The sequence below is a fragment of the Hyposmocoma kahamanoa genome, unplaced genomic scaffold (genome assembly GCF_003589595.1).
Source record: "Hyposmocoma kahamanoa isolate Upper Pololo Valley unplaced genomic scaffold, ASM358959v1 101, whole genome shotgun sequence".
NCBI classification, from domain to species: Eukaryota; Metazoa; Arthropoda; class Insecta; order Lepidoptera; family Cosmopterigidae; genus Hyposmocoma; species Hyposmocoma kahamanoa.
Genome location: NW_020653333.1, coordinates 3,813 through 19,421, shown reverse-complemented (window position 1 = coordinate 19,421; position 15,609 = coordinate 3,813). Strand labels below are relative to the sequence as shown.

The window sequence follows — 15,609 nt, the reverse complement described above, 5'->3', positions numbered from 1 at the left end:
TTGCACTTAAAAACAAGAAAAGAGATTTGTTGTATAAAAGAGCAGACGCAGATTCCCTATTTCACGATGTTCCGCAACGTTTCTGTTCAGTTGCTTTGTTGAACTGTCAAAAATGTCAAAGTTGAAGTTCCAGTTTAACTTTTAATTTGTGCTGTCAAAATTGTTTTTTTTTTATCACATGTCATCTTCACATCTCAATTCCTTAGTATAAGCTAAATTTACGTTACTATTGGCCCATTCATTAGAGTGCATGTCGGTCATGCTAAAAAAACAAAATGTTCCTAACCTAGCAACGATCGAGTTCAAGATGAATATTAAAAAAAATATATGGATTGAATTACAGTGATTAACTGCAGGCTCAAACGGCCCATACACTACTTGCATGGCAGTCCGCCGCGCATGCAGGATACTGCTTACACACTATCCTGCGTAAGGCATAAGAATGCGCAGGAGCAGAACGGATTGCAGGATTGCAGGGTGGCTTGCACGTTGCGGCTACATTCATAACCCTGCATTACGCGGTGGACGGCAAGGCCGACTGCAATGCAGGATAATGAATTCCCCCTTTTAAATACCTTTCATCTAAGGACACTAAACCGGTAACATAAAGGTACAACTTTATCTCCCTTCATTCATTTCCGCCGCGACGTTTTTTTTTTGTGGTTTAGGGCGTGCATTAAATCAATGAAAATAAAAGGTAACACTGATTTTTTAACCGACTTCAAAAAAAGACGGAGGTTCTCAATTCGACCGTATTGTTTTTTTGTATGTATGTGTGTTTCGTATGTTACGTGATAACTCGATAGTTTGTGAACCGATTTGAATAATTATTTTTTTGTTGGAAAGAGGGTACTTCAGTAGTGATTCCATTTAATCTTGAAGAAAATATTTCACCTTTAAGGGTGGCTGTTCGTTCACGCATGAAGATTAATTTTTATAAATAGCGCCTAAATTTTATAAGGACCCATTATATTAATGATTGATTTTGCTATGCTTCAAATGAAGGCGTTTTTCTCTCAGTATGTTTTAAGCAGTGAGCACCGATTTTGATTATCTCCTGTGTTAAGCCCGGCGTAGTGGCGAACTGTGGGATGAATCCGGTTTTGTGCACTCCTCGGAAACCAATTTCAATAAAACTTGGCATATCGATGTAATTCCACGAACTTTTGAGGTTGGTTTTTTAGTACTCTGTACTGGCAATATGGTACATAGGTATTTTTGTTACAATATGAAATAGCAAAAAAACATACCATTTTGTGTTTGTTGTGTTTACTGTTCTCCTTGTGAGTATAGTGTTCTGTGTTAGTGTTTGTCTGTTGTTTTTTCAAATGATCACGAAGTCTGTCACGAAATTAATCAATCTCTCGATCAAATTCTGGGTCATAGGCCATAAAAGCGCGTCTCTCAACAGAGTTTTAATTATTCCGATCGAAAATAAACATATGTTGTGATGTATATATGAAACCTCGAATCGATATTCCGAAATGGAATTTCGAAACAGAATTCCGACTATATGTGGCCGGCGTAATATGAATTACAAACAGTAATTTGTGTCACCTTACCTCATGTTCATGATGCTCATGTTCATGAGCTTACCATAATAAAGGTAAGCTCATGAACAGGAGTCACCAACGCTCTCTCCATTTTGCTACCTTGGTTTTCGGCATAGTTAAAAATAAAAGTCCTCCGTACCTGTACAATAAATTACAGTTTACACAACTCAATGTAAGATTAGCCACTGGTCTTGTATATCCTAGACACGCAACCGCATTATTTCGAGGTAGTTTTCGTTATTCTGCTTCGAAATGCCGGAATAATATTCCTCCTCCATTAAGAAATTTTGCCACGATTGTCATGTTCAAGAGAAATTTTAAATTGTATTTAATGGATAATCAAAAGAGGTACGACGAGTGGGGTATTTTTTAAGTGAAGTGTTTTTCTTCATTTGTTTTATTATTGTTTTTAATTTTCATTTCATTTCATTTTTTTATTTTTGTCTGTTTTTTGTGTAGTTTATTTAGGCCAGCATATGTTATGTTATATTATTTTATAGTGTATATATTTTTTATATGTGGTAAGAGTTGTCATTGTTTAATGATTATTTGTTTATTGTGATGTTTAAAAACCTATATATTTTATATTATGTTAAGTTGATGTATGTATATGTACCTGTTGTCAAAGTGTATGTTTGTTGTAGTGGTGTCCTTTCTGTTGTGGTGGCCATAGAATATCAGCGCCGGTCTGTTTCTCCGTGAGCAAACTGGCACATGCTGAGTGGTGACCTTTTTGGTTCCTTATTTTTGTAGTTGTAAAGTAGTAATTGTCAATGTAATGTAGACCAAATAAATATATTTTGTTCTTTCTTCTTCTTCTTCTAATTTTTTCTTTGTAATATTTACAAACATTGTATCTGAACTTTATACGTATCAATACCATAGCATAGCATTGTGTGTTAAAAACTATTTAAAAATTAGCGTTTACTAACTTGGGTAGATGGCGCTATTCCTGAACAAAATAAAATATTAACCGGCAGTACCAATTGCAATATAAATTGCCTTTGTGACCGAACGGTTCCCATACTGGACTGCCACGCAGAGGTCCCGGGCTAGAATCCCGGGCTGGGAGAAATATTTGTATGGCGTACATTTATTTGCCTCGTGAGTTTAGGTGTAATTTGCTGTTGTCTATGTGTGTATCCATGGCACCCGCCAGCGTTAAAAGGCCCATTCACTACCTGCAAGGCAATCCGCCGCGCGGGCAGGAGCCTGCTCACACATTATCCTGTATATGGCCCACGTATGGAGTCTCGCAGGATCCATTGCAGGATGGCTTGCACGCTGCAACTACATTCACAATCCAGCATTACGCATCGTACGGAAAGGCGGACTGCAATGCAGGATAATGAATATCTCTTTTTACAGCGATTCCCAATTGCGTAAAAATGTAGATGAAATGTAGAGTGAATTAAAAAAAAAAATTTATAGCAGCATCCAACTAAATCTTAGCGTGGTATTCCAGAACTCTACTCAATGCTCAAGTCAGGACTTGAGTATGATTTAAAGCATTAGAAATCATTCTCAAGTCCTTGCCACTAGGGCCGTATTTCCTTGAGCATTCATATGAAGTCAGGATTTGAGTATGATTTCAAGCACTGGAAATACGACCCTAAACGCAAACACTTGAGCATAATTTCAAGTGCTTTAAATCATACTCAAGTCCTGACTTGAGCATTGAGTATAGTTCTGGAATACGACTCTTAGAGGATGGAAATAAAGAACTAAATATATACATATTTTTTGACACAAGTTTCATATAGTTGATTTATTTAGTATCACTAAAAATTAGAGTAGCTATGATAATTTGCGACTCGTCAAATTAATTACAAATTAGTTACAGAAATAGCTAATTGTACTCGTCTCGACCACAGGGTGTACTTAATAATAACTACTAAATTCTCGACTAAGTTGCTGTGATTTGCATTGCAGTCCTTTTTGAGTTATTGGTGCAAGGTGGTTGATGGCTTAGAGGATGGAAAAACCATAGTCTAAGGTTGATGGAGTAATTTTTTTTTTCAGGACAGTCTATGGCATCTAATTAAACTGCTAAATCAGATCTTTTTCTCTTTAACGTCGATTTTACCGTAGGGAGAGAATTGGGTAGAGGGGCTCTATAAATAATAAAAACCGTATAAGTGAGATAGATTTATGCACAGACATATCAGAGTAAACGAGAAAACAGTATTATTTTTTGTAAATTTCTGCGTATGCGGTTTTGGTTGTATGACTCAACGCTCGTTGAGTCCAGCAAATCCTTCCGAGCGTTTGATGTGCATCGATTTTATGTGTTTGTGCTTTTAAGAAATGTTTTACAAAGTTACTAACCGTTCCTTTGTAGTAATTGACTATTATTGCAACTCACAATAATGGCGCATTGATATATTTTAGGCTGTAAAAGCCGCACGGAACGAAAAATTCCCAACATAACCTTTCACATGTAAGTTTTCATTTTTCATTATAATCAATGAATGTTCTTGTACTAGTGAAATACTCTTACAAGCCTGGAATATTACGATTTCATATATTTTAGAATTTAGATGATATTTGAAGTGTTTTTCTTGATTGAAAGATTTTTGTTTGCATCGTACAAACCTCCTAAAATAAGGAGAATATCTTATTTTTGTCAAATATGTCCATCTCGCTTCTACCAGCAGTGGTTATGATACGCGAGAAAAAGAAATCAAATAAATAACGTACCCATAAATTAAGTTAGACAGGCTTAAGCTGATTTTAGGGATACCGTGCTTTTGCCACTATCTTTTCTCCAATTTATGGGTCATTTTAAATATTGTATTTTTTTTACTTTTCAATACTTTTTCAGTTCGAAATATTAATACTAAGTTAATACTGTTCAAGGGCCAATAAAAAGTAATGATTTGTCATAATTGTTTTATTTGGTTACTAAGAGTCGTATTCTAGAATTCTACACAATGCTCAAGTCAGGACTTGAGTATGATTTAAGGCACTCGAAATCATACTCAAGTCCTTGCCATTAGGATCGTATTTCCAGTGCTTGAAACCATACTCAAATCTTGACTTGAGCAATGAGTAGAGTTCTAAAATACGACCCTAAAACTCAACCAAGCTAAATGTGATCTGGCGGATTCTTCCTCCTTAGACTCGGCAGATTTCATCATTATGATGAACCCATTTACACGTCCCACTGCTGGGCACGGATCTCCTCTCAGGCGAGTGCTTAGGCGACAGTCCACCACACTAGCCCAATGAGGGTTGGGGACTGCACATGTTTTCCGAGGACTTGGAACCTTCTTCAACGTTTCATCACGATGTTTTCCTTCACCGAAAGGCTCATGATAAATTTAAAATTAAATTGCGCACAAATTCCGAGTAACTAAGAGGTGCGAGTCTGGATTCGAACCCACGACCTTCTGCTTGAGAGGCAATAGGTCAAACCACGGCTACCACGGCTTCATTTTCATTTCAATTTCTTTAACGGGGTACTATTTTAAAAGTAGACAACCCAGAATTTATAGGTACTCTGTTGGTATCCCTTTTCAGTATACGCGAGAAGCTTCTCTATTCTTTTTTTTTATTCTCCCTCTACGGATTTTATTAACATCATTTTATTTTGTTCATACATCACTAACTTCATCATCACTTCCGGTTCAGTCTATGGTCTATGGTCTTCTACCCACCGGCGTTTTCTTTCTTTTGCTCTAGCTTGCAGATGCAGAGCAAAATGTGAAACGTGCGTTTTTATTGTAATAAATAAAGGATTAGTGTTGTTTAGAGTAACAATCGTGGTTAATTATAAACCTTTATTAACATTATATGACCTAAAGCCTTACTTACTTCATTACATTGTGTTTGATACTGGTGGTAGTGGTCGTGTTTCTTCGAGGACAACAGAACTACGATGCAGTCAGGTATCATCACGCTCATAATTTATATTTAGAAAATATTAGCCGTTGTGCATTCCCAAGCATTAATTTGCTAAGGTATTAAGCGAGTTTCCTTTTGTTTTTGGAGTGTTTTCTTGGGTACACATGAAACATGTGTTTATTATCAAGTCATTGTTATGGTGACCTTCGTTTTTCTAAGTCTCGATTGAACTTGGCACATTTGGTGGAGTTACTAAAGTTTTAAGTTATTTCAAGATATATCATAATATCGCTCCTCATACAATTTAACGGACGACCAGACACGGTCTTGATAATAAAATTTATCTTGTTTTGTGGCTGTGAAAGCGGTCCATCGGAGCCTATAAATAACTTCACAATAACCTTCCGAATACAGTTAAGTACCTGTAATAGTCCACTGAAGCTAGAAATAATTTTAAAACCAACATTTCTAAGAAAGCCAAAAAGGAAACTTAACTTGTAAGCAAATCAGATGTGGTTTAAATTACCATAACCTATAACTAGAACCAAATTAAATCAGAGTTATGAATGTTGAATAGCTGAGGTCAAATGATGGGGCCTGGTTACGGGGAAGGTAGGCGCCCTGTGACATGAATACAGTCTTGAGAAGTATTTAAAAAAAAAAATTTTTAAATGCTGTTTTCGACACAAGATGGACGGGAGTATTTAAATTGAAGTTGTGGTGAAATAAATTAATCTAATCTAGAAGTCCTTTGTATTTTATATAAAAAAAACTGACTCCAAAATCCTTGCTAAGCTTTCTAAAGAACACCTAACCTACACCAAGACTTCAGTGAAGATTGTAACCTATATTGAATAGATTTCTGTCTTTTTGTAAGTATTTTGCATGTAATAAAAAATACTGCATTTTTAACTATAGCCACCTATACTATATTTGTTTGAGTATTGTTATTGCATATATTTATGTGATATTCAGTGTTATTTTATGCAGTATTTAACATTTTAAATATGTTTTATGGTTCAAAACATTTCTATAATTGCAATTTTATGTGTTTTAAAAAAAGGTAAAAAATGTGTTATTGAAATCTTAAAAAATTAGATTACATCTCAGCTTTGGAATATTGTACTCGAATCTATGTGAGTGCTAATAATTTAGTCAAGTGCCTACTAATTTGGTAAGTAAATATGTGGGAACAACATTTCACTCTAATAGTTTAGTAAGTGATTTAATCGAGAATCGATCCACTTTAGTTTTGAGAAAATTTCACTATGTGATTTATGCACTAAACAAGTGCGAACATGTTGATTTATTTGAGTTCATTAGCGGCTGTAAAAATGTTCCATTGGAGTGAAAGTACAATTATCCAATTTGTTGAAAAAAATATTATAAATAATTATTTTTATATATATTTACAATGTGAGTAAACTGGAAATGTGGCTTTTAATTATCTCTTCTTTTTCTTAATCATTTATCGTAACCCCATTTTTTCTTTGATCACACTAATTACTAAAATAGTCATTGCAATAAGTTTGCAATAAATTTATTATTGTTGTGTTGGGTAATCATCTTGCAATATGTTACTCACTAATGCACTTTACAGGGAACAATGAACAGGCAAAGTCAGTTGCTAAAATTATTAAATTACTCATCACCCGACAAAATTACGAGTACTACCTTAGTCTCAACCAGGTTTAATGGAGTGATTTCTGTTCAAAAAAGTGATTTCAGTTTTATTTGTAAAATTGTTATTATCATGATTATGTCTCTAAAGTAAACAAGTGATTCTAAAATATTTATATTATTCCAGATTAAATTCTGTTATGGCCGCTCCAGTGCATAACATAAGGGAGATGGACATTGAGGAGGATGTTTTGGAAGATGAAAAGCAAGATGATGAGTTGCTGTCTGAAGAGTAAGAGTTAATATTGTCAATCAACTTTTCTACAAGTGCTGTCTATAAATATATAAATAAAATTGTCTAACTTTTTTATAATTATTAAAAAAATTATAATTTGTGTGCAGTTTAAAAATAGAGCTCCGAAAAATTATTAGGTTAACCCATTTTCGTCACGTTTTTATTGAAAAACTGTACATTCTTTGTGATTGGTGTGTAATGCCACGAACAAAACTTCGACATTATTCCATTATCGTGAACATTTTCTTGAAGGCTGATCGCACCAAATAAAAAATGCATGAAAGAGCTAATAATAATAAAAATCCTATTTACCGTCTAATATTTACGCTAAGATCGTAAAAACTTCTGGTGTCTTTAGCAATTTAATATTACTACAGAATCCTTATTGTGATATATTCGCATACGGCATATTCGTATTTAATATCTGTTCTACTCTATAAATTGTTTTACAGGAGTGAAATAGAGGAGTTCCCTTCAGACGATTCTTCAACTTCTGAAGGCAGTTCTAGTGAGGAAGACGAGCCGCCAGAGGAAGAATGGGGTGCAATGACCAAACATCATAAATTCTTGTTCATACTGGAGCCTTCAATTAGTACAGGTTTGGCTACCACTCCATTTGACTATTTCAAATTGCTCTTCAACAATACCTTTGTTAACTTACTGGTCTCCTGTATAAATACGAATGCTATACAGATTTTATCAGAGAAGTCTATGAAGAAAGCAAATGAGTTTAAACCAACCACTGTCGATGAAGTGTACACGCTTCTTGGTGTATTTTTCCTTATGGGTTTATTCAAAGTTACTAATTTGTCGTATTACTGGAGTGCCCATCCACTTTTCAATTTGAAGTTCGAAAATTATATGGGTCGAGACAGATTTTGTTTTTTATTTCGAGCATTGGCACATAAGAGACCAATTCGTACCGATGACAATGGCGATACTCGAAGAAGTTGGTACGATGCTGCTAAGCCCATTGCCAACATGTTTAATAGCATAATGAAATCGTTAGCTACTCCAGGAAAGCAATTGAACATCGACAAATCTACTGCACATTGGTTCAACGAGTTCAACTTTGTCCGAAGGAAACCAGAGCGCATTCGGATGCATTTACTGTCTGACAGTCATGGGATATTTCATAGAGTGTATTTGTGCCATCCAGATGGCAAGAATAGAGGCGAAGAAGTTGTTAAAAGTTTGATGAAGGATTTTTTTGATTCGGGCCGTTCATTGTACACATGTCCATATTATACAAGTGTGTCATTGGCTGAGGAGCTTTTAGTAAGAAAGACTTACCTGACAGGGATTTTGAAGCGAAACAAACATAGAAACCCTTCTTTTACTAAGAAGAAGTTAAAGGTTGGTCAAGTGAAATCACTATATAATTCAGAAGGTGTTTGTATAAGCAACATCAGGAAGGCTGACAAGACTATCATAACGTTGTCAACTGAACACAATCCATCAGTAATTAATAAAGTAACAGTAGATATAGAGCCTATTACAAAATTCAAGCATCACACTAACATGTTCAAGAGGAATCAGATGCTTGCAGATAATGCACCATGTGATACTACTAAAAGGAACAACAGGCATGTTCTATATTTACTACAGGCAATGTTTATGAATTCATTTATAATGTACAACATGAAAAGAAGTGGTGATAAAGTCACTTACAACGACTATAGGAGATCAATTTTTCATGACTTGTTGCCAGTGCCAAACATGGTTGAAAGCGAAAGCAGTGAAGATGATTTGAGTATGAGTGATAGAGACGAGACACAGGATGAGGTGATACACCTGCCTGCTGATTGGCCTCCGGGAAAAAAAGTTAAATACTGCCGGCATTGTCACACAGAGCGTGGTCTCAAAAAGAGGACAGAGTATTACTGTCCACAATGTCCACAAAAGTGGGGATTATGCATTGAATGCTTTAGGGGTTTTCATAATTATTAAGTGATTGGATTTTTAGTACCTTTTTGTAAAGGATTTGATTGAGAAAGACTTAAGGTATAGTCTACCGTATCTGGGCCAGAAAGAACTGTGCGAATAGTATTTTGTTATGGTTGTAACATCTAGATGTTGGTGATGAGTGGTTGCTGAAACACAGCTAGTTTCCGAGCTATGTTAAATTCTAGTGAGCATTGTATATGAAACAATTTTTCAGATTTAAACCTTTCGAGTTCTTAATGGGTTCCCGTGGCTGATTCAGTAAGTTACGCGAATTAAATCTGGAAAAATAGTTCCATTTTCAGTGTGTACCAATCGCGAAAACCTAAGCATTATTAATTTCTTTTTTGATTTACTAAATAAATTGATTATATACGTTTTATAACAAATATATTATCTAATAAGCCATTTAATAGCATGGCAATTATTCTAAATTAATATCAGGTCATAAGTTATAATGAGTTATGCTCTCTCTATGCCTTCCTTAGTCTTATATGCAATTACTAATCTAAGAAGTTTAAAAACTGTTGCAACAGTGCTAACTGATGGCACTGCCATAATGTTTAATGAACCAAGATCACTAGACCAAAATGTCTTATCTGATACCATTAATTCTAAACTTTCTAGTGCTTTTTCTGAATAATAAGTCTTAAGTAATGTCAATTTGCCTGTAAATATATAATCAAAATTTAGTATTAAAGTTTGATTAATTGATGGAATGTTGATCATACACACATCAGATTGTGTATTAAGTTTATTTCTATAAGGTTCTGGAATACAAATTAAGTATGGCATAGTCCAACTACAGTTTGATGCAAACTCCAATATTCCTTCACATTTAATATCATATGCTTTGAATATGGCATATGACTTAGTTTCACATCCTATACAACCATAGCTTTGTTCAACAGAAATATGACAGAGGCTAGGTGAAACTTTAAGTGAATCAAGCTCAACAGATCCTATTATCAAATTTGCTGATGCAGTTATAGGAATCATTCTTTTTATTATGTAATCACCATCTGTTGCAATTTGATCTCTGGGTATTAATAATGGTGATGATAAATCAAATCTAGCAACAGAAGATTCATCAATTGTGCAATTGCCTTTGCAAGATGATATTTGACAAGAGAGTTCAGATGTGTGCAATGTAAATGTTGCTTGTCTCATGACAACATTTGAAATTCACCAATTTGTCCTTTTACAGCGAAGTTTATAAGAGAAGAATCAACATTATATGAGCCAGTACTTGTTGTTATTAGTGTGTTAGTGGATAGCTTCATGTGAAAAAGAATTCACCATGATTGGTAAGTCTATTAGCACTTGATGCCAGCAGAAAATGTCACAACCTATAGTATCTGATTTACAGCCATATCCTTTAGGGTATGCATTTGAGGTATGGAGATGAGGGTGTTCATATCCACTGACACAAGTCCCACCATTCTAGCAATTTGTGCCAGGGCTTTTACATTCCTAAGTTGTTTTAGTTTTAACTGTATAGTCACATCATAGTATATTGCTTGATATCTAGTCCCTGTTTTTGAATCTTTGATCCTAATTGTCATCTTATCTCCAGTTGCAGTATTAAAACATATAGTTGATCCAGTTTGAATATGAATGGAATAAACATTGACTGATGTACAAACTGCAGTAACACTAACTTTTCCATTACTTGAAAGATTTGAATTTGAAGTTTTGTCACTAGTATATGCTGCTTGTATGAAGGATTGTGCTGCAAGACCTAATGTTAGCATCTTTGCAGTGTCATATGAATTGTTATGTTTCCTTTTGACTTTGATATTTATGTCAGCACTGAATCTATTAGCATCTTCCTCATTTTGACATATTTCTTCATATATTGGCTCATCATCAGTAACTTCTTTCCTTATTTGAAGTCGTGATTACCTTATCATATTGATTAACTCATCAGAAGATGTTACTATAGTTCTAAATAAGATGTTATTTTTCACTCCTGTCATTTTATTTTGTTCCATTATTCTTTTTTGTCTTGATCGATCATTAATAGTCAAAAAATACCACACAGTTTTTTTGAAAAAACTATTAAGTGTGTCTTGCGAGTCAACATTATTATTATTATGATCATCATAATAATCATTAGTGATATTATTACTGATATCACTGGTGTTATCCAGTTGTTCTTACATTTATCAAATTGCTGGTTGTATGAGCAATACAACCCACTATACTTGCACTCTAGTTCAGAGATGATTGTTCCATAATCTGGTCCACATTTCATTTTTATCAATCCTATCATCAGATTCTCATGTATATAGTCAGTTCCATTTAGCTTAACATTGACCTTCTCCCCATTTATGTCAAGAAAGCATTTGTCCTCATTACTGATAGTAAGCAAACCATGATCCACCTCAACTTTTCCCTTTATTCTCACAAAGAGAAACAGAAGTGCTAGGAGTTTTATCATGTTGAAAATAATTCTTTGTTTATATAAAATGTCCCTGCGCGCTGCTGAAGAGAAATAAAGTATTAACTATTTAGTACCCATATAATGGCATGAGACGTGTCTCGACACGGATGACTCTATACTATAAGGTCTAACAGATGAATTGATTATTATTTGAAGGGCAACGTCTTTACCTGAAACCAGTTTTATGACATATAGCTAGTCTATTAAAGTTAACATGTTGTGTCGGTATCAACATAATGTGGAAGAATTCACTTTGGCTCAACTCACTCTGGCGCAGAGCCGAAGCGTCGTGTCGCGTCCTGTTTTTCAACTACAACGCATGACGACGCGACGACGCTTCTTATTAGCGTGACCGGATCACAGTGTGGTCGGCGTCTGACGTGTCACTGCGCGCAAGTAACGCACGGCAACCTGCGGCGACGCGCGGCGACGCGCGACACCGCTTGACTTTAAACAAGCCTAGACGCTGAAGGCGCGTGTCGTCGGCGTCGTTAATGCGCGATTCCATATTTGCATAATACAAATTTGTACCTTAATAATGGGAAAATAGAAATGAATATGCTACAGGCGAAAAACATGACATGACGCGTCGCGACGTTTCGACTTTGCACCACTTTGAACTCACGCTGTTTGTGTACTGTTACATACACTGTGAAATTTTAATTATGGCAGAAAACAAAATCCTTGTTTGTACGTTCGTTGGCTGACGGTAACTATTTCGACGTATGAGTACGAAGCATACATTTAATATCTTCCGAAAATTAAAATTTTACTGTGTATAACTTTACCCTAATATGGTTTGTGTATGTTGTTATAACTTTATACATATTACATATAGTATAAAGTTCACAAATTACATGTATCATGTCCTGATTTAATGTGAAACATTCAACTTGTATTGTTGAATATTTATTAAGGAATGAGTGACATTCATTTAATGGATTCCTTTTTTATATGTATGTACCTTAAATACGTAACGGATTAAAAGAAATTTACTATCGTCTCTCGTTACCAGTGATCGGAATTGATGGAGTTATTTAGCTAAATTAAAGAATAATGTGGACATTCCCGTTAACAAATCCCGGAACTTCTCGGAACTAAATATACTTGAATATGCGTGTTATTTATTGGAATTTAATTATTATTTTCTATTAAGTTATTGCTACAAATTATTGTCTCAAAAATAATATTGTAGTTGTGGTAAATACTCAATTCCAATGACTGCTTATTACTTAATATTTATTTTGTATTAAGAATAACAAGAAAATGAGAAATACGTGCTGTAGGTTTTTTTGCAGACACGATTACGTCTGGGGCGATATTAGACTATAGCTGCCGATTAATTTAGTAATTTGATTAAACTGCTATTTATTTCCCCTATAAAGTTAATAGTTAATACCAAATATTGTTTGTCTCTGAAAAATGATAACTCTTTAAAAAATTATACTTGTGTGACAAGTTCTTTATATAAGATTGTTTATGTATTAAGTCTCTAGTTTCTGTTTTGTAGGATAACTATTAAAAGTTGAAAGACTGTGAGTCGGTCGTCATGATTATTTAAAATCTGAGAAGATAAATTCGAACTCTACATATTGAGGGATTTTGAAGAACTACTGAGAACAGAAACGCAAACACAGTTACTCTAGACGTTTGAATTGATGGCGCTGGCAGCTTCAATATTATCAAAAGACGGAACTTTTTCATAATTATTCCGCATTATGGCGTCAAAATTTCACAGCCTTGACAGTCTTTATCCTCTCTTATGAGGTCTTGTTATTTTTTAATAATTGGGTTAAGGTTTGTTAATGTTAGTAATTTATAAAAAATGTAATTTATTTCTATTTGATAGTGCAAACTGTGTAAATAGACAAAAGATGACGTCACAGCGACAGTTGAGCTAAATTAGCTGTCAATTTTGAATTGTAAATGCGCTATTATATAAAATGACGCGAGGTATGCATAATTTCCACCAAAAAAACAAAATTACGTCATATTTTTAATCTATACGGTGTCCTATAAAATTTCAAGGCGGTAACAGGCACTATTAACAGAGAAAAGCTATTTTCTACGTACCAAATTGAAAAATTTCGTATTTTTTTTTTAAGTCACTGAAAACTGTGTCACCCACTTTAATAATCCACTATTTTTAGAACGTGATACCAAACACTACTATTTTAGGGGAGCTTGCTACATATAATAATAATAATTAGATTCCTAAGAGTTTTTATCTCCACGTACTTGGTACTTGGTGTAACGGGCTGGTGTCCGCAACTCGACGACAAGGCGCCTATTTTATCTCCATGTATAAGTGTTATACGTTTTACAGCTGCGTTAGTCGCAGTTAAATGTGTACATTCTGTCAAAATATTCCATTGGACGTTACCTTACGCTGTTACCTCAGGGTTTCAATTTATAATATCGAATAATGCACGTACTTCCTGTATAAGTTTGCGTACTGTGTACCACGGTCAATTGTCCGTAAAACCTTTATAAGACGTAATTTATTTACGCTCAAATGCCCAAACGTCCATTAACTTTAATGTTTCATTAAGTGACACGTTGTCTCAAGTTTTGCTGACAATAAATTTGAAAACCTCGTAACTTCGTTTTTGGACGCAATCCCTTTTTTTCTCTTGAAGCGCATTATATGACAATTAAAGCTCAAATGTAATTTGAAGGCTCTTTTGTAGTTATAGACTAAAGGTATAATCATACATTTTCTTATGATTTTATTATTTCCGGTAATTCTCTTTTTATTATTTCCGGTAATTCTGTTTTTTGTGCCTACTCAAAAGTTCACATTGATAGTGGGTACGAGGTTTACGAATTTCGCCTTATTATATGTATTTAGGTAGGTATCAATGCAGGTAATATTATATATTGTGATTGTCTAATTTTAAGATACAGAGTAATAAAAGTTCTTGAAGACATTGATTTTTTTGGAATTGTGTATATATTCGTTTGTCTGCTGGTATAGGTGTGGTCTGGTTTGCGTTTTAAGATAGGCGCAATCATTCTAATAACAAAAATTTACTGCCACTAAAGCGTTTAGGAGTTATAGCTGCCGGCCCTCATCTCGTTTATATTGTATGGAACCGAATTTGTGTAAGCATTATGAACTTGTCAATTACGTAACGTACAAACTAGATGCTTTTCATTACACTTGTATCCCCGAAGGTGACATGTGTATTTGCCAGAACAACTTATCATTATTATCACGCGCCAAAAAACTGGTTACGCTGTCTTCTGTATAGATCTCGCGCGCTCGCGGTAATTCCCGTAGGTACCGTATCGTATCTAGTTTGTACACACAGTACACTATTGACATTAAGTACAATTTGACATTAAGTATTGACATTAAGTTGCAGGCTGATGTCACATTACATTTCCTTCATATTTCCATACTGGCTTTTACCTATTCTTATAGTAATGCATCCAAATTAACATCCTTTATAAGAAATTTAAAATAAATATAAAGTTTTGCCATCTCCTGCATAATTACTCTTTATAAGGTACGAGTCTGAGAAAGTAAGTCACCGCTATGTAAAATGTTACCATGAAAATATGAGCGTTTTGTTCTTATTTATAATTCAAATGTCAGTGATCATACATAAGACTAAAAATGTAACCTCATTTTTTTCACAAGTGTGTAATCGTTATTTCGAAATCGGCCAATTTCCACCGAGCTTAAACTAATGAATTAATCTTTCCTTGCTTTGTAATCATCGTCGTCAATGTTGTGAATAGCGTTGTTCGCTTCGCAGTAGGGATTTATATAAAACTTTTTTTATACAACATCGATGCGTAGAGATAATTATGTGGTAAAAAAAAATGATTTATGGGAAAAAAATATGGATTATACCTAACCTTACACATGTGGTTGGTTAATGGAGTGACTAAAACTT

General features: G+C 34.4%; 1 protein-coding gene across 2 annotated transcripts; it reads left to right on the top strand.

Annotated features, from left to right (window-relative positions):
- The first annotated feature begins 5,187 nt into the window (after window positions 1–5,187).
- On the top strand, window positions 5,188–15,207 carry LOC113230624. 2 transcript variants are annotated; one of them, XM_026464632.1, is made up of 4 exons: window positions 5,190–5,443; window positions 7,207–7,311; window positions 7,767–7,912; window positions 10,466–15,207. In XM_026464632.1, exons 2-4 carry the CDS (start codon window positions 7,220–7,222, stop codon window positions 10,543–10,545), a joined length of 318 nt encoding a protein of 105 aa, XP_026320417.1. In that variant the 5' UTR covers window positions 5,190–5,443; window positions 7,207–7,219; the 3' UTR covers window positions 10,546–15,207. The 2 variants fall into 2 exon arrangements, with proteins under 2 accessions (XP_026320408.1, XP_026320417.1); XM_026464623.1 differs by lacking the exon at window positions 10,466–15,207 and having other exon boundaries at window positions 5,188–5,443; window positions 7,767–10,379.
- Window positions 15,208–15,609: the final 402 nt, after the last annotated feature.